This window comes from Takifugu flavidus, chromosome 3, assembly GCF_003711565.1.
Source record: "Takifugu flavidus isolate HTHZ2018 chromosome 3, ASM371156v2, whole genome shotgun sequence".
Taxonomy (NCBI): Eukaryota; Metazoa; Chordata; class Actinopteri; order Tetraodontiformes; family Tetraodontidae; genus Takifugu; species Takifugu flavidus.
This window is the reverse complement of record NC_079522.1, coordinates 8,801,712-8,820,639: the sequence shown is the minus strand read 5'-3', so window position 1 is coordinate 8,820,639 and position 18,928 is coordinate 8,801,712. Positions and strand designations below refer to the sequence as shown.

The window sequence follows — 18,928 nt, the reverse complement described above, 5'->3', positions numbered from 1 at the left end:
AATAAAACAAATACAAATTAATTCAGATAATTAATTGCGATACATGAAACCATTAAGTGAAGAAGAAAGGAAAAGAGGAAGAAGAAGAAGACGCGTGATGATGACACAATCATTAGGCGCCAAATCCCGCTGTTAGCGATATTAGCACCGCTCACTGGCATTTCCAGGCTTCGGTTGGTGGATGGTTTTCCTCGTTTGGAGGTTCAGCTGCCGGTCTGGTACCGAGCAGCTGTTTGGTTCCGTTGGTCATGGCAGAACAGGAAGGTTTATCGGTGACTCAATTTGACAGCGGGCAGCTGGCGGCGGTGGACGGCTTGTGCTGGCTGTCGGTGCTGTCCTGTCTGTTGTTAGCTTGTTCTTATGTTGGCAGCCTGTACGTATGGAAGAGTGAGCTGCCCAGGTGAGATTTTTTTTTTTCCCATAAACACACACGCACACAGAGGTTTACTCTAGAGGTGCTGTTCACGTCTCTGCTCATCTCAGTAATAGCAAAGAAGTATGTAATGAGATGGAGCCAGAAAAAGAGCTCACTAAGCACCCAGAAACTGTCATACAGTTCACAAAACATCCACAGTGGACTTATATAGAGTTTTGAAATGCCCTAAAAACCCAAAAAACTTTTCTGATTGTAGGGTGGGTTGAGGTCTGAACGATATTTGTTTTGTCTGTGTTGTGTCTGCAGGGATCATCCCACAGTGATCAAGAGACGTTTCACCAGCGTGCTGGTGGTGTCCGGCTTGTCGCCGCTCTTTGTGTTGGTATGGCGAGAGTTTACAGGGATCACGGTAAGTGTCATGACCACGGACTGTGCTGTCATGGTCATGTTGGAGGACAGTTGAATCACCCAATCTGGCTGCCTCCTCTTTCAGACAACTCCCACCTTACTGGCGCTCATGGGAATCAGATATGAAGGCCTCTTTTCTGCCATTGTGCTCCCGCTGTTGCTCACCATGGTAACGCGCTCATCTACACTCAACCAGAACTGACTGAAATGAGGTGGAACATCATCAGATTGGCTCCACACTTATGTTAGTTCCTCTGCTAAACTGGAGCGAGTCTGTGATCCTCACACCTGTTTCACCCCTGGGTTCCCGGTAACTCAACCATGTCCTGTGTTTGGGGCAGGTGCTGTTCTTGGGTCCACTCATGCAGCAGGCCATGGACTGTCCCTGGAGTCTAATGGATGGTATCAGGGTGCTCTTGGGTGAGACAGAAAAGATCAGCACATTAAAGGTTCAAACTCTGCATGATACGATGAAGAGCAGTGGTGACTCTACTCCCCCGCCCGACAGATCCGTGGTTCTGGTCGCTGTGTTTCAGTGATGTGCGCTGGTTGAGGAACCAGGTGGTGGCTCCGCTGACAGAGGAGCTGGTGTTCAGGGCCTGCATGCTGCCCATGTTGGTGCCATGTGCGGGGCCGTCCACCGCCATCTTCACGTGCCCGCTGTTCTTTGGCGTGGGTAAGTGCTGGCTCTCGATGCCTTCACCATCACCTTGTGTCTCCTGACGGCGTTCTTCTGTTTTCCGCAGCTCACTTCCACCATGTAATCGAGCAACTGAGGTTCCGCCAGGGCTCAGTGACAGGAATCTTTTTATCTGCAGGTGAGTGAAAGGTGTATTTCTTGTCGCTGTGGGACCGTGTTTCTGAGTGCTGAGCCAACGATTCTTCTTAGTCTTTCAGTTCTCCTACACAGCCGTGTTTGGGGCCTACACTGCCTTCATCTTCATCAGAACAGGTGAGAACCCTCACAGGTGCACACATTCCTCACAACTTTTAAGGTGTCATCGCCTGAACCTGAATGCCGTTCCAGGACACCTGATCGGCCCAGTGCTCTGCCACTCCTTCTGTAACTACATGGGATTCCCAGCCATAAGCACCGCTATGGAGCACCCACATCGGCTCACCATCCTGTCCTCCTACCTGCTCGGGGTCTTTCTCTTCCTCCTCCTCCTCTTCCCCTTCACTGACCCCTCTTTCTATGCTGCTGTGACACCAGTCTGCAGTCTCAGCCCCTCTCCCAGCCCTCTCTGCCTCTCCTGATCACATAGTTATGGTTCAGATCCTGAGCTGGGACTCGGAGCACTGAGGTGAGGAACCTACATTCACAGTTGTGGTTAATACCCTAAAGTCTCATTTTCAATAATTGTCTTTTCATCAGGGTTAGGAAGAGCTAGCGTTTGGTCCTCAGTATGCAGGGTTGGACTTACTGAACATACTTGAATGTTGTCCATACTTTGAAGGCCAACTCCACTGTGTTAGGAGCCAGACGTCTGAGCTACAGGTGCATATGTTTCTTTGACCACATGTATCTGTTTTTCTGTTGCAGCCAACAGCTCTCGGGACAAATAGCAACCACAGGACTGCTCAATGAGCCGTTCATCAGAAGCCTTGTTTTACCCAGTGATGGCTGCGCCTTTCCCCATTTAGGCTGAGAAGTTGTCAGTTGTGCTTGGGTGCAACAAGGGTGATGGCTCTATCATTGATGGGCTTCAACCTCCAACCGGAACTTCCTGGAGGAAGGCGTGTGTGAATTCCTGCTGCAGAGCTCGCCTCCTCTGTATAATCTACACCAAACATTTCAATAATACAAATTATGAGACACCAGCGCCCTCACAAGTTCTGAAGAAACACTGCACCTTCACAGGACATGGATGCCTGAACATGGCAGCTTAGCGATAACACATACACTCATTGGTGTGTGTCCATATCATCATTGTCTGTATACATTTGTATTATACCAGAACTGAACATAAAGCAGAGAGGACAGACTAAAGAATTAAAGAAACTCAAATATTTTTATAATATTTGGATAACATTTGTCTATATTTAATAGATGAGCAGAGTCATTATTCTTCGCAAACATAAAAATGCTGAGCAATCGAGAAAACATTTCTCTCCGTTCTGAACTGTCAACCTTTTGGCATTTTAATCTATACAGTCTTTGAAGGAGCGGCACAGACAAGTCCCAACAGATCCCAGAATGCACTTCGTTTATAGAGCAGCAGCTCTAAACGATATATTTTTTTACATTTAGACACATTGAAATTGCTGACTTATGATGTATTTATTTATCTCTGTCCTTGATCTGCATTCTTAATGTTAATCAGTTCGTATTGTTGAATGAAATATCAATTTTAAGTTTTCCAATAAATCTTAGCACCACTTTAATTATGACAGAATAAAGCAATGTTTTTATTATTGCTATTATCTACAACACTTATATTTGCTTGATTGATGTGCTATTTTTCTTAATTTGGTGTACATTGACATCTCAGGCATTTAAAAAAAAACTTCAATGAGACATCAAAACAAGTATTTTTTAAGCAGGGTAGCCAAAAAAAAGGAAAGTTTATCTCCTCCCACAAGACCGGTAATCATTGTATTTCACATTAAACATTGATCCAACCAGAGCACTCTGAGAGACATGGACTTGCTCAATAGTTAACTGTCTCAACATCTTAACCCCCCCCCCCTCCCCCCCAGCTCTGTGTCAAAGAATTCCTACAGTCATTTTTGAGAGATAGATTGAGGGTGCCATCAGCCTTCTGTACTTATGTCTCAACTTGAACTTTTTTATTTGTTCATTTATATGTACCACAATTCATTGTTTATTATTGTGCAATAATGCTAATAGTAATTAGTTTTATTTTATTATTATTATTTTCTCGGTTTGGGGGCTCTACTGCAGTGGGAAACACCAGTAGTTGAAGTCTGCATGAAAGCATGACGTTGTTTTGTATTGTATGAAACGGAGGCTTTCATTATGAAAGAACCCAACCGGATGCAGTATATTCAGTCAGGAAGTGACGTTGTTGTGTTGCCCCTGCTCTCGACAGTCCTTCGCCGTCAGTCCCGCTGGTTTCAGGGTTCATCAGTTCCAGGTTATTTGACGACCTCTCTATCTTCATTTACGCGTCTTCTGCAAGATAATAATTGTTCTTTCCTGCTTTGGGGTAAATCGTGTTTTTTTATTTTTTATAAATATGGGTCGAAATCAGAGCAGTTGAAATTCAGCACGAACTTCAGGTTCTTTTGAAGGTAAACTAACACATTAGACGGCCTTGAACTCTGCTCTACACTGATAACTACTGATGTGGGATCAGTTTTAATCATCAGTTACATCACTTCTGTCACAACAAATGCTGAAACTTTATATGCCGTTGAGATCATCCTTTAACTTTTGCTGCTCATGTGTTGTTGACATTCATGAATTTAAAATCCTGTCGTGACTTTTATGAGTGATTTGCAATGTTAGAAATGATCACTGATTGGTTATGCACATACTTGACCACAAATGTTCTCCTTCATCCAGGTCACAGTAGTTTTCAAACCGTAAATACTCTCCACTCTCAAAAAGATGGGAGTTGTCTTGAGTGAACTACTTAGTGCATTCACTGAAATTCAAGTTTTGGTCACTTGGAAGTGGTATTTTAATCTGTGTCATAGTGTCGCACAATAAATAAATAAATAAATAAGTACCAGATTTACACCAGCAGGAATCCAATAAGTAACTTGCTGTTTGTTGGTTTCTGTCAATGTTCTCATAGTTTAATAATATTTAATTTAAAGGGCTTACTTTAAACACAGAAGAACAGGAGATGCCTCTTAGAACAGCCACCCTGTTATTTAGCTCCTAACTATCTCTACAGAAAAGGTACATCTGCTTAGAAGATATAACTATTAGAACAAGCTTTATATGGTCTGTTGAATGCTTATTTTAAGAGAGACGTTGCAGTTACAGCATCATTCATGATGCAGCAGAAACACTTCTAGCCGTGGTATGAATTCTACCTGTTGTGTTTTTGCATCTAAGAGCATCTAGAAGAGAAGAAAATGGACTTCCCCAGTGGCCCATTGGATATTTACAGGAAAAAGGCGTCTTTCAACTGGAAAGAAATGTTGAATTTCCTTGAGGACGAGGACATCCAGGCCTTTAAGGTACCTAAGTTCAGCAGATTAATCATAATGTTTCCTATTTTCACATCCATCCAGGTAGCTCTAATCTACCTGAGCTGTGCACGTCTGGACACAATGAGATATTGATTTAACTGTACTTTATCTGTTGGTGTGGAAAAGGAACTTTAAAACTACTGACTCCCCATTCCTGCTGCGCCCCCCTGTGTCCTACAGCAACATGTCTTCAGGACTCTAGAAAATGACCCGCTGTTTTCCCGTCGGCCCGGCGAAGACCTCTCCATGGAGAAAATGAGGGAGCTGACATTCCTCAGGTAGGAACAGCAGAGAATGTCTGTCCAGGTTCTCTTTATGTGTAGAAAATAAAGCCCAAACTGAAACTGCCCAGGGTGAAAAAGCTCTTCTGCTACGACTTCGTGACAGACGAGGAACTCATGGCAAACCCCCTGAAGCTGATTTACCTGAATGATTTTCTGGGCATGTATGACTGGTCCATGGCAGGCAAGTTCTCCTTGAACAAGGGGGTGAGTGAGCATGTGCTGCTGCCTGGCTGGATTTTACACACATTTTAGTTCTGCAGAGATGACTCCACGTTTGTTTTAGATGTTTGGATCGACTGTGAGGAGCTCAGGATCAGAGAGACACTCTAAATATGTGGAAAGCACAGACGACATGACGGTAAACATTCCCTCGCAGTCTATGAAGATGTTTTCGAAGGAAAGAAGCTCAGCTCCTGAGAACGTCCCATTTCCTGTGTGTTTGTAGACGTTTGGCTGCTTTGCTCTGACAGAACTAAGCCATGGGAGCAACACCAGAGCCATGAGGACCACTGCAACGTACGACCCCTCCAACCAGGTCAGCACACACAAAGCTACAGCGATGGCAAAATGACATCATATAACCCCTAGAACCACGTCGGCAATCGCAGTTGATGACATCATGTTGACTTCTGTTGATGTAGCAGCCTGCCAGCGACAAGGATTGATGATGTAATAGTAATGGTGTCCCATGTTTTAGGGCAGTTTTTAGGGGAATGTTTTCACTCCTTCCCCCCCGCCACTTGGTTTTGAGGGGCACGGATAGATAAAGGGGGAGGTTTGTAAAAGAGAATTAGGATTCAGCCCTCGTTCTTCTCTTCTGCCGGTGTTACCATTGTGCCCATTTACTTCTCTGCCTTCAGGAGTTTGTCATCAACTCTCCAGACTTCGAGGCTGCTAAATTCTGGGTGGGGAACCTTGGGAAGACGGCGACTCACGCCATGGTGTTCGCTCAGCTTTACACACCCGACGGCGTGTGTCACGGTCTGCACTCCTTCATTGTACCGGTAATACTGCCGCCCTCAGCCCTGCCTGAAGATAGGCTGCTTTTTTATATTAAACATGAAAACACCAGTTATGAAAAGTTCAACCAAGTTCTGTTTTTGATTGATTGATTGATTGATTAAACCTCCTTATTTCTTGTGCTGCAGGTGAGGGATCCAAAGACACTACTGGCTCTCCCTGGGGTGCTTGTTGGAGACATGGGAAAGAAGTTGGGCCTGAATGGGCTCGATAACGGGTGAGTGACAGCAGAAGAACACTGGAGCTGACGATTACGGGACAGTTTCAGAAGATCGTACATGAGTTTATGGTTAAACATGAGTTCAGAACAGAGTAGCTGGGTGTGACTGATAGCCTCTGCAGCTCAGCAGGTGACACTATCAATGCAGCATTTCTGTGGCTGAGTACATTACAGGTGAACTGTGGTCTCACACCCCTGCTGAGCACAGCGAACCAGTCCCATTGGTGCCAGCAGAGGGCGCCATAGTCACAGATTTGCAGGCCAGCGGTGACACTTAAGCAGATTAAAATAGTAAATAAACATCTCTTATTTTTACTTGTCTCATACTACAGCTGTTACCATTTATGTTTCCAAGCTTTTATTTTCTGGATTTACGGACACATGCAATAAACTGATGAATAATAACACAACCCTAAATTACTGTTTATCATGTTTTAGTAGAAATAGCAAAGTCATCGCATCATTATAAATTATGTGTCAAGCTGTGTTATTATTTAAGTTTTTTTTTCCTGTTTTAGATTTGCCATGTTTTCTAATGTGAGGATCCCTCGGGAGAACCTGCTGAATAAGACTGGAGATGTTTCTCCTGATGGCCACTATGTTACCCCGTTCAAGGTCAGTATCCCGCTGCCCCCAGACCTTCATTATAAACAGAACTGGCTGATGAAATCATGTATTTAAATTAGATTAAGAATGTTTAGAAGATTAAAAACATGAGGCCACAACCGTCTGGATCCACATAATCAGTCAAAAAGACTCCTTCAGGGGCTCAGCATCCGTTAACATTTGTTCCTAACTGCTGTGGTTTAGCTTTAGATTAACTTTTACTGTAGGTCCGGTGCTTTAACAGGCTCTCAGGGGCCAATTCCACAGACGTGTGGTTAGAAGCTGGTTGGTAATGACAACCAGGCCTGGAAAATGGCCTCAGGTGTTCCATAAAATGCGTGTTAGCTTCTTGTGAGTATTTTCCCACATCTGCTCCTCAGGACCCCAACAAGCGTTTCGGGGCGTCTCTGGGCGCTCTGTCCGGAGGCAGGGTGTCCATCGCCAGGATGGCTCTGGTCAACCTTAAGTTAGCGCTGACTGTGGCTATCCGCTTCTCAGCCACCAGGAGACAGTTTGGACCCAAAGACACAGAGGAGGTGCCTGTGCTGGAGTACCAGACTCAGGTCAGAGTGCTGCCAGAGGGAGCCAGTGTGTGAGAGCAGCCTGCACAGACGTTCATCTCCAGTGTTGTTGTTGCAGCAATGGCGTCTGATCCCTTACCTGGCCGCGGCCTACGCCCTCGAGCACTTCACAAAGTCCTTCTTCCTGAACTTCGTGGAGTTCCAGATGGGACAGATGATGAAGGACAAGAGTGACCGACAGGTCAGGAACTGCGGGCGTGAATAAACGCGCCACTTCTGTCACTCTTTTGTAGCTCTGTGTGTACGTGTGTGTTCCAGGAAGAGCTGGGCAGAGAGATCCACGCCGTGAGCTGCTCCAGTAAACCGCTGGGCTCCTGGACCGCTCAGAGGGGGATCCAGGAGTGCAGAGAGGCCTGCGGGGGACACGGATACCTGGCCGGTCTGTGTCTCTCCCTTATTCTCTTCCTGGCTGTCTCCCTCCCTCGCTCCTTCCCTCACTTTAATGCTTCCTTGCAGTGAGTCGCCTGGGTAACCTGCGCGACGACAACGATCCCAACTGCACGTATGAAGGAGACAACAACGTGTTGCTGCAGCAGACCAGCAACTACCTGCTGGGATGGCTCCACCTGAAGCGCCACAGTCAGTACCGGCAGCACACACTCGCGCCCGCGCGGTAGAACCATCGAGCCTCCACGAGCCGATCACGCGTGTGCAGAGCTGAACAGAAGCGTTGTCATCTTTCAGACGGGGTTCAGATCGAGTCCCCTCTTCACAGTGTGGATTTCCTAAATGATCTGCAGACGATCCTGCCGAGCAGGTTCACCCCGACGACGGTGGACCAGTGTCTGGACTCCGCAGGTATGTTGGCAGTGGAGCTGCTCAACACCTCCTCAAGCTGACGCCTTCATGCTGGGATGCTGCATCAGTACAGGACCAATAATGATCTGATGATTTTCTGAGCTTTACTGCACATTCTGACCCTTCTCTCACATCAGGGTCTGTTCTGTGGCCGTTTGAGACAGTTTTCCACGCTTTCTCATGCTATTATTATCGCCTCATTAACAGTGCCTGTGGCGGCCTATCAGTGGCTGGTGTGTTTCCTCCTGGAAAAGAGCCAGAAGAGGCTGGAACAGTTGAGGGCTGAAGGACAGGATGGGTTTGAGGCCCGTAATAACAGTCAGGTAACATACAGCCGGTTTAAAGCAGTGTGAAATACTTAGCTGCAGAAAGACTGATATTGTGTGTGTGTGTGTGTGTGTGTGTGTGTGTGTGTGTAGGCCTACTACTGCAATTCCCTAGCCTTGGCTTTCATCGAGTACAACTGCCTGCAGAGGTTTCACGAGCTAGTGAAGGATCAGCAGACCCCAGCTGGGCTCAGACCTGTGCTCCATAAACTGTGCGCTCTCTATGGACTGTGGAGCCTCAGCAGACACATGGGCACTCTGTACCAGGGTACGAACCAGCATCACATCACCGTGGCCTGAGAGGCTGACATCGCTAAGCTAAAGCTAAGGCTAACGCAACTTTGAGTTCAAGGGAAGATAAAAAACACTGCTCGTGCGAATGGAACAGAACAAACAAATCTGTGTCGTGTAAAGTGCTGTGTTTAGATGAGCGTAATCAGATTTCTGACTTTGATTCCAGTGAAGTGACGCCGTTTTGATGCTTTGCAGGCAGTTACATGAGCGGAGAGAAGCCTGCAGAGCTGCTCCAGTTGGCCATTCTGACTCTCTGCGCTCAGGTAAGAGATGAAACTGAAGTTTGCTGAAGTTTGACGCTGCTGTTTGACGAGCCTCATCTTCCCACCTCTTCCAGCTGAAGGACGATGCAGTAGCGCTAATTGACGTTATGGCACCCACAGATTTCATCCTCAACTCACCTCTTGCACAGGCTGATGGGCAGGTAAGCACCTTTTTTTTAATGGAACTACTAATACAGCTTAGAACTATAAACCAATGGCCCATCTCCTGCTTGATGATACTTCAATACTGTAAATTCAGTTCAGGTAAAAGTACAACAAAGCATTTGATTCAAAGACCTTTAACTTCAGGTTTAATAGCTTTTGACCAGTTTTGCTCAACTGGAACTGAAGAAAACCCTCAAACTTCCAGACTTTTGACTCAAGCTGAAGTCAGAGTTGTGCAGCTGCCCTCCCAGCTGCGAATCACCGTCTTCCAGTTACAAACACAGCAAACCCGCGGGTCATTGCTGATCATATCTGCTCCTGCTGTTTGTCCTGATCCATGAGGGGATTTTAGATCGGGAGAGTAACCAATCATTGTCCCTCTGAGTCTTATTTTGACAGCTGCGTGTGTCTGCGGCGCTAAATGATCTCATTAAATGAGGTTGAGCTCCAGTTTGAAGTACAAGTATGTTTGATTTCATAGCGTGAGGACTTATATGTGCAGATCGAGTGGCAGGGAACAGGATACAGGCTTCACTTTTGCTGTTTTTCTACCTCTCAGCTCTACAAGAACCTGTGGTCGACACTGCTGCAGGGCGACCAAGTGCTGGAGCGGCCGTCTTGGTGGAAAGATTTCTGCTCAGACAAGCCTGCAGTCGGATCCCTCCGTGCAAATCTCTAGAAGCCTGTTGGCACTTCCTGAAAAAAAGAGTTATTCCTCACCTTGATTTACCACTGCCTGTGTTATGGCATAACTTCCTGACACAGCAGCGCATTTTCTATACAGCACTCGGTGTGAGGTGACCTTATTTTAAATCTTCTATGTGACAAATTTCACCATTTCATAAATTTGGTGAAAACCCAAGAGCGCGAGCTGAGATAGAAATGGCTGCAGATAACGCAGCTGTGCAGAGCCAGAAGCCTTTAAAGTCGAGATAACGTTATAAATGGTTTGAGTCACATGACTTTAAATTCTTCATCTGGCAAAAACTGATCATCAGTTTCTTTGTTTTGGCTCCAAGTGTAAAACTCTGGACAACATGAACGCACCTTCGGTCACATGGCTGCTAGCATGGCCGTGGGCCATAACTGGGTTTTGGCTGGGACTTTGCTAAACCAGCATTCTGGAATACTGATGTGTCCAAAAACTGTGCCTTCAGAAACCTCTTTCAGCGTCAGCGACGAATCAAACATTTAAGGAATGCACACAAAAATAAACAAGTTTCCATCATCTGTAAAAGGCTTGAAATCGTTAACTTTCCTCTGCTGCTTCGGTTGAAGCGGCGCCATGTAAGAACATTTTTTGTGTTATTCATTTTGCAGCGTAAACTGTCGTTTGGCGTCAGAGCTGTTGAAGGAGATCTGGTGGAAATCCGTGATCATATTTCTGCAAACATCAACATAAATGCATCTCTGTAGCATCAGGACGTCGCTGATGTGTTTTACAGATTAGCCCACGTCGGCTCCTCTGGCTCCGCGTTACTGGAGCGTGCTCCGTTCCGTGGCCCACGCCGACAAATGAGTGACGTCAATGAAAGAAAATCTCCGTGGAGCCTCGGAGAACGACGGGAGATGCGAGATGAGCTGCAAACCCAGCTGAAGCCACGATCTGGTGAAACTGAGCCAAAACCAACTGGCAGCTCCAGTGAAAGCCTGTGATCATGGCCTCATCAACAGTCACTCATTCATTTCGCTGGCATGTTCTGCTTATAGCCACAGTCCCACTTAATGCTGGTCTGAAGCCACCGCAGGACGACTCAGCACAGCCGTGTCTGCTTTCCCCTCTGAGGCCGCCGCCAGCGTCCCATTTCTGCTCCCTGACCTAAATGTGGACCGTGGTCTCTAATTAAAGGATATTTGCTCATGGAAAGAGAGAAAATAGAGGCTCATCCATCCGTCACATAGTTTTACCGTGACGTTCCTCGATGGAGGGTGAAGCGGGAGCAGACGGGGAAGAGCTGGGTCGGGCTGGGAGCGATCCTGGGACCCTCACACACGCAAATCTGATAATCTGCCAAGCTTAACCTCCAACCAGACCTGCGGATACCCACGTTTCCTCTGACCCTAACCTCGGCCAGATGTTATTAAACTCAGGGTAGCTCCAACAGAAACATCAAGCAGATGTGTGTGAACCTAGAACACACTCTGTGCGTACCCAGAAGACCTGTACCAGTGTCATAAGACAGATGCTATACCCCGATGACCTTTAACCTGACCGTATTAGAAAGGGTTCTTGTAGACACACTAGTGAGGAGCAACTGGTCTTAGAACCTGTTCTAAGTGTGTTCTAAGACATGCTGGTGCTGGGTTGGTATCGATTGTGTTCTGAGTGAGCGCAGACCGCTTCCGCAAGCTCACATTTTGGACGTCTTCTCTCGTCTACATCGGTAGACCTGCAGAAAAATGGCATCAGCATCTGCCTGCAGAGGGGTTCTCACCCCTCCACATACCATCAAGAGACGGTTTTCCCCTCAGGAATGTTTATGAGCGGCCATGAGACGAGCGCAGTGTTGCTCCCACACAGGCTCCTATTGTGTTGTAACTCGCACTTCCTCTGAGTCACACTGCTGACCTACATTTGAAGGTACTGAAACCTGCACAGTTGTGAACCTGGAGCCATCAAGTCAAGGAGAATGTCGGCTTCGAAACCTGCAAAGATCTGAGGTCAGAGGTCACGCAACCCGAGGCAGCGAGGATGAGCAGGGTCACGGCGATCTGGTCCTCTGTTGGATTTTACAGCACCCAGAAGATCTGAGCATTTCACACATTTTATTCGAGGTGAGGATGAAGATGATGACGACGGCCTCCTGAAGGTGCTGATTGTTTTAATTTATTATTTGAAAACAGAATTCCAACATAAACTGGAACTTATTAACATGTTCAACATGTTCACGTACCATTCTCCATCCAGAACATTAAAACTGGTTCAGGGTGCTCTTGGTCAGCTGCTGTGTCACTTGTGAAGGAACCTGGTGCAGATGTAGCAGGAAGTGTTCACCTCTGCTAGATTCACGCTACGCTTCCTGTCTGTCCATCAGAGTCCTAAAACTATGTTAAAACTATGAAAATAACCAAACCAGAAGGTTCTGAATCATAGGTCAAACTCTGGTTTCAGCCGAGTCCTGTTTATCATCTGCAGCTTAGGACAAACGTGAGGACACGTCATCAGAGAGGACGTCGGTGCCTTGGTGACGCTTAAACCTGATGGATGCTGGAACCTCAGCGGTCAAATGCAGCCAGACGCTGGACAAACAATGGTCCTCACGTGGACAAAATGTCTTCACATCTTAGAAATTCAGTCAAGAAGATGTAACCATGACGCGTTCCACATGGACCAAGAGTAGTGGAGGGACACAGGTCAAAATATTAGAGGTGTGTGTGGGTGTGGGTGTGGGTGTGGGTGTGTGTGTGTGTGTGTGTGTGTGTGTGTGTGTGTGTGTGTGTGTGTGTGTGCACGAGCGCATGAGCTTCAGCCTCTCCACAAGACCAGCTTGGTCGCAGCGTGCAGGTCTACTGCATGATAACGTCGGGTTCGATGTTGAACAGAAGGTCGTCGTTGTCCCTGCGGACCTCCAGCAGGAGGGCCGTCTCTTCCTGCAGCGCCCCCTGCAGGTCAGCGGTGCTCTTCAGAGGCTTGCCGTTCAGTTTGACGATGACGTCGCCGTCTTTGATGCCTCCTCTGCGGAGACCATACGGGCGAAGGTCAGATTTTTTTCGGTGAAACGTGTTAAAGGTGAGCAACGAGCTGGTGAACCGTACTTATCCGCAGGTGAGAGCGGCACGACTCCGTGCACATAAATCCCGCTACTGATGTCCGGAAAGTCTGGATTCTGCTGCTTTAGCTCTTCAATCAACCTGAATCGAAAGGATTCCGGATTCAACCACGACCTCACATCATGTCTGAAAGCGCTTTCGCCTGTGTGGGCGGAGCTTATCAACTGTAGACGTGACTCACGCCGGTGTGACGGTCAGCATCCTGATCCCGATGAAGCGCTTCGTCACCGACTTCACATCTGAAACAGGCGGAAGTTAGTTTCTGCACTTTCAGGGGGGTTCTGGGACCGGAACCCGCCACCCTCCCTCACCTCTGTGCCTCTGGAAGGAATCGCTGAGGAAACGGGTGATCCTGTCAGACGGAATAGCAAAGGAAATCCCTGCTGCCACCTTCAGGGTGTTGATTCCGATCACCTCTCCATCCTATAGAATGACAGAGCAGAGCGAAGGACAACGAGGCTGGATGCTTCATCTTTACAAACCGGTCGAGACATGACGCAGCAGGAACAGTGAGGACGTTACCAAGTTGACGAGCGGGCCTCCGGAGTTGCCGTACTGTAAAGGAAGAGGAGAGCGGCGGTTAGAAAGGGCCGTACAACCGGAGCTTCGCTGGCTTTGGCCTCACGTTGATGATGGCGTCTGTCTGGATGTAGTCCATGTCAGAGTCCCTCAGGCCCAGCTCCTTGCCGTCTCTCTGGGCGGTGCTGACGATGCCGGTGGTGACGGTGTTCTGGAGGGCAAATGGGCTGCCGATGGCGACCACAAACTCCCCCGGTCTCAGATCTGCGCTCTGGCCCAGAAACAACAGGGGCAGCTTTGCCTGGAGAGCGGAGGAGAAGAAGGAGAGATGAGCGGAGACGCTGCTGTGGTGTGAGTGGACCAGCCTTCTGCCTTTGGCTGCTTTTCTGCTGGTTCTGGGCCCATTAAAACCTCCATAAAAGCTGCAGCTGCTCTGAAAACCTCAATCAGAACAATAAAGTCAGACCTCAAAAGGACAGAATCAGGTGGTCAGTCAGATGGAACCACACAGCTCCTGTAAACAAGGAAGAGGATGAAATCATGGGTGGAGGTGAAGGAAAAGGGAGGAGAGCAGTGGAGCTGAGTGGAAACACATGTTCAGCGGCCTCAGGGATCGGATTTCATTATCTCTCGCTCCTCCCCGTGTTCGTGTTGACCCAGCTCTCCCAGTTCTGCAGCCATGTCTGACTGGGTCATACCAGGCTGGCTGATTCAGCTGGTGCAGATCCTTTCAGACTGAGTCAGAATTCTTCACACCAGCTTTGGCTCCATGCGTGCAAACGCTTACGCCACACTTTGACTGCGTCTGTTCCGAGATCTGTGATGCTTGGGGAGAAGGTTTGGGATTGAACGGGATGTGTGTCTGAGGTCCAGAACTCCTCCTGCTAGCACGGCTGTGAACCCGCACACGTGACTCACTGTAAACACTCGTAGGTCTGCAGAGCCTGGTGAAGCGCTCTGCTGAAGGGGGCTGTGATATCAGCGGGGGGAGAGCCAGTCCAGGCTTTCCACTACGCTCAGTCACTTTTGTTTGTCTTATTCTGAGGGACCTCGCAGCGGTTCACAATCCCAAAAACACCTTCATCAGGACTGCTCAGAGGCGGAATTCTGCTTTAACATTTTAAAAGGTGTATAATTAAATGCAGATCTTGTACAAAAGTGACCAAGGACATGACCTCTTAGAAATGAGAGTGAGAAGAAGGGTCAGTATCAAAGTTTTCTAGAGAGAAAAGAAGAAAAACAAACCTGAGGTTTGGCCAAAACCGTGTAAATAGTAAACATAAATAAATAAATAAACATAACCCATCATCACAGTTGCAGTGATCCATGGAGCGCTGGCTCACCTGTGGGTTGATCTTGATCGTGGCGATGTCAGATTTTTTGTCAATGTCTTTAATGCTGGCTTCATATATATCACCATTGTGCATCTGGACCTAAAGGGAAGATATCAGAGCCCACTGAGCGACCTGTAAACTGTTGCTGTGGAGACATGGGATGTCTGTACCTTGAGGTGTTGCTGACCGGTCGCAGCAGAGGTGCTGGACACCACGTGAGCATTGGTAACTATCAGGCCGTTCTCTGACATAACGAAGCCAGATCCACTCGACAGGGGGATGGTCCGCCCGAAGAGGGGATGCCTTCACGGGAACACAGATGGAGAATTATGGAGGCCGTTTTTGTACGTTAGCATTACGCAGAAGTCCCATCAGCACCTGAGAAAGAGCTCTATGTGCACCACAGCAGGAGCTATTTTCTCCACCACATCAGCGATGAAGTTAAACTTGAAGCGAGGGCTGGTGCTATGTGAAGATCCTACAAAGGAAGAAAGATAAAAAGCAGGTGAGGCTGGAGAGGCCTGTAAGTGGAGAACTTAGCTAAAACATTCAGAAGATGAGTGGAGTTGTGACTCAGCAGCACCAGCACGATCTTCATGGATCATTCTAAGTAGAAGTGAGAGCTTTGTCCCAGCTGGACTAGTTTAACCCACCGTGTGAGTCTGCTCCAAAACTGCTTTGTCTGGAAAAAAATGGATTAACTACTTTGGACCTTCAGGACTCATTTCTCTGGTAGGATTAAGTCATAATTCTGGCTGACAAACGCAGGCCGTAGCAGCGAAACGCCAAAATAAAAACACAGTTTTGTCACTCTTCCTCAGGAACAGCTGTTAGAAGCATTTAACAACAGCAGCTTAAGCCTGCAGATCTGCTCTCTGATCAACTGGGTTTCACAGCAGCACGTGAATTCTTCTCATGCAAACTCACTTTGGACAATTTTCTTATTCTGACCATCCACATATGCAAACTGGCTCCTTTAACACCACCCACCTGGGACCAGACGGAGCCCAAGCATTTTTACTTTACCACACCCAATAGGATCTGCGTGTGTGTGTGTGTGTGTTTCTGTGTGTGTGTTCTGGTGCTTGCAACATACTGTTTTGAGTATCAAAATCCACATTCTACTAGCAAAGTGAGGACATTTTGCCAGGTCATTACAAACTCAAAGGACTGTTTGAGGGTTATGACGGGGTTATAGGGTTGATGTTAGAATTGGGTTAAGGTTTGGATCAGGGGTTTGTTGGGATGGTTTAGGATCAGGAGCTGGGTTATGTATTAGGTCTATGAAAGTTCTCACAGAGAAGTAGAAGGTTGTGTGTGAGTGTGTGTCTGAGCTTCTAAATGCAGACAAACATTTGACGATCAGAGGGGAATGTAAACAGTTGTGGCCTGCACACACTTCCTGTTTCCTCAGATGATATCGCTGACTGACTGACTGACTCCATTAAATACCCAAACCCCTGGATCTGCTGTCGTACTGACCTCATAAATGGAGACCATAAATCGGGGGTGGGTGGGGGTGTTGTCCTCTAGTGCGGACAATGACGTTAAACATGTACGTGGAGACAAGTTGATGTTAGTCACAGCAGTAGTGTTTATGGAGGGGAGAGGTCCTCTGATTGAAGGACTTGTGAAATGAGATGAGCTCATGTTTGGACGTCTCCTCCAGACTGATGGTTCTACTTTAGAACAGTGTGCGAGTGTGTTTGGCTTAAGTCTGGGAGAAAACCATCCACAGCCATGCTTCCCTACACTGCAGGGACGTCGGCTGTGGCAGAACCTTAAACAGCAAAGAGTAGAGGAACCATAACTGGGAACCATCTAATGAGGGCACGAGGAGGTCACCAGCCTTACACTGAGCAGAACATTCACATTTTCTGCTCCTACGTTTCTTCCTCTGTGAATCAGCCCTTAAGGAAGAATTGATTTGATGCTGTTCTCAGTTTTAGACAAGCGTGGGTCTCATATCAGTGGGACCAAATTGAACGTGAAAATTCTCCCTGGTAGCCTTTGACATGGATAACAAGTCTTTTTTATGTGAGCTGTGGCTAATTCTCACTGTCTGCTCTGTTCCAAATAACTGCAATACGTAGTTAAAGCTGCACCTGCCCTTTAGAAGCTGCTCATAACAATCACAGCTAATGAATCTGGTTAAAAGACCAGGGGCTGTGGAGAAAAACACACACACAAGCCAACATGACACTGTGGAAACATTGTCTACATTTTTTCTCGTTCATTTGTCAGAAGATTGTTTTGTTTGTTGAAAAAAAGTCATTGGACAGACATGAACTTGGGGTGAATATGAGGTTCTGACAGGTTAATGATCCCAGCACAGAGTTATGGTCACCATAAAAACAAAAAGTCCAGTCCAAACATCTCATCCTGGCTTTATATTTCTCTATCCCTTCTGACAGATGGACCGCTGTAGGTTTCTCAGTTCACTCCATTTATGGTTTAGAAATATTGATCAGAAATATTGAAAGTCCAACTTCAGATAATCTGGACCATTACTGCCACCTTCAGGAGTGGAGGAGTACTGCAGGAATTCGGCAAATGATGGGAAATACTAAAAACTATTCTTCACCTTTACATGATGGCCTTTCTTCAACTCCAGAGCTCTGACCTTTAGCTTCTAAACAGGTGATCAGGTGTTTAATCGTGCTACTGTCATTGGTTGGTTTTGTTTGCTGCTTGTATGTGTGTGTGTGTGTATACATACATACATTTAGGTTGCAGTAAACAATAGTATATAGAATAAGTTCAAAAACCAACATTTCAGTTTAAACGCCTGATGTTTCGTGTTGGTGTAGCTGTGTGTAGATGACCCGAACCTGAGCTGCTCTCACACGGGCCCCTCTGGACTTGGCTGACTCCCGGCTGGCCCTGAAGCAGAGCCTTCCTGCTGCTGGCTTTCAGCTGGCACACATTCCCGTAGGTCTTCCCGTCGCTGCCGCACACCTCGGAGCTGAACTTGCACCGGCACACGCCCTTGGCCAGCCGTTTCCCGGCCGGGTGTTTGCACTCCAGCCCGTCTCCGCACGGCAGGTCGTCTTTGCGCCCGCACGCTTCACCTTCTCCTTGCGCGCACACCAGGCAGCAGTTGCAGCGGTCCGGCACGTAGCCGCTGGGGCAGCTGGGGCTCGGACAGGTGCTCACATCGCACCTCGTGGGACACTTAAGCTCCGACTGCGCGGCGAGAACGTCCGCCAGGTAAAGAAAGAGAGGAGCGCAGAGGAGGAGATTCATGGCTGGAGCAGTTCTCATCACTCACACTCCCGCTGTGCGCATCTGTCTGAGAACCGTCTGGACAAGTCAAAGCGTTGGAGGGAAGAGAGACATGAGAGTCTGGACGGCCACCGCACTCCCAAAACTGTGCGTCCAGATGTTGGAGTGAAGCAGCTGCGGCAGGGTCCAGACTTTCACTCCTGAGTTTACCGAGGGAAGCGGCAGGAGGAGGAGAGGGGAGGAGAGTCGGGGAGGGGGGGCGCGGCCTGGAGTTTGCGTTGGCCATGATTTTAGTTCTGAATTGCTACCAAGAACTTTGAGGAATACTCATGCTACAGTGACCTCCTGCCTCATATCTGCTGAGCACATTCACTCCAACAGCTACTGGAGAGCAAAAAGAAGCATCAGTGAAATAAGCTGCCACTGAGGTGTCACGAAGACATCGAGTCTGAGCACACAACTGACAGATCATCCAGTTCAGCAAAACCTTAAATGGACTCGCTTCCAGCTCTCCGAGGACAGAAATCTCATGTCAAGGTTGAGAAAGGGTTCCACCCAGAAATCCCCCTGT

At 47.5% G+C, this 18,928-nt stretch overlaps 3 protein-coding genes across 7 annotated transcripts; 2 read left to right on the top strand and 1 right to left on the bottom strand.

Moving 5' to 3' along the window:
* The first annotated feature begins 102 nt into the window (after positions 1-102).
* Positions 103-3,169, top strand: rce1a (Ras converting CAAX endopeptidase 1a). Its single transcript, XM_057028250.1, has 9 exons — positions 103-400; positions 683-785; positions 870-953; positions 1,126-1,204; positions 1,293-1,460; positions 1,531-1,602; positions 1,674-1,736; positions 1,812-2,088; positions 2,328-3,169. Exons 1-8 carry the CDS (start codon positions 249-251, stop codon positions 2,039-2,041), a joined length of 951 nt encoding a protein of 316 aa, XP_056884230.1. The 5' UTR covers positions 103-248; the 3' UTR covers positions 2,042-2,088; positions 2,328-3,169.
* A 349-nt stretch (positions 3,170-3,518) lies between these two features.
* Positions 3,519-10,745, top strand: acox3 (acyl-CoA oxidase 3, pristanoyl). Of its 5 annotated transcripts, XM_057028240.1 has the most exons (20): positions 3,866-3,882; positions 4,000-4,039; positions 4,815-4,939; positions 5,132-5,229; positions 5,304-5,439; positions 5,519-5,593; positions 5,681-5,770; positions 6,096-6,239; positions 6,384-6,472; positions 6,994-7,090; positions 7,462-7,644; positions 7,721-7,843; positions 7,921-8,041; positions 8,119-8,241; positions 8,347-8,460; positions 8,668-8,783; positions 8,880-9,054; positions 9,276-9,343; positions 9,418-9,504; positions 10,068-10,745. In XM_057028240.1, the coding sequence occupies exons 3-20, from the start codon at positions 4,835-4,837 to the stop codon at positions 10,185-10,187; spliced, it is 2,064 nt and encodes a 687-aa protein (XP_056884220.1). In that variant the 5' UTR covers positions 3,866-3,882; positions 4,000-4,039; positions 4,815-4,834; the 3' UTR covers positions 10,188-10,745. The 5 variants fall into 5 exon arrangements, with proteins under 5 accessions (XP_056884217.1, XP_056884218.1, XP_056884219.1 ...); XM_057028237.1 differs by lacking the exon at positions 4,000-4,039 and having other exon boundaries at positions 3,519-3,954; XM_057028238.1 differs by lacking the exon at positions 4,000-4,039 and having other exon boundaries at positions 3,523-3,882.
* Positions 10,746-12,313: 1,568 nt separating this feature from the next.
* On the bottom strand, positions 12,314-18,576 carry htra3b (HtrA serine peptidase 3b). The gene is made up of 10 exons (XM_057028248.1): positions 17,964-18,576; positions 15,511-15,610; positions 15,303-15,435; positions 15,142-15,231; positions 13,905-14,099; positions 13,802-13,834; positions 13,591-13,702; positions 13,461-13,518; positions 13,265-13,360; positions 12,314-13,184 (listed from the first exon to the last, which is right to left on the bottom strand). The coding sequence occupies exons 1-10, from the start codon at positions 18,394-18,396 to the stop codon at positions 13,016-13,018; spliced, it is 1,419 nt and encodes a 472-aa protein (XP_056884228.1). The 5' UTR covers positions 18,397-18,576; the 3' UTR covers positions 12,314-13,015.
* Between the last annotated feature and the right edge of the window lie 352 nt (positions 18,577-18,928).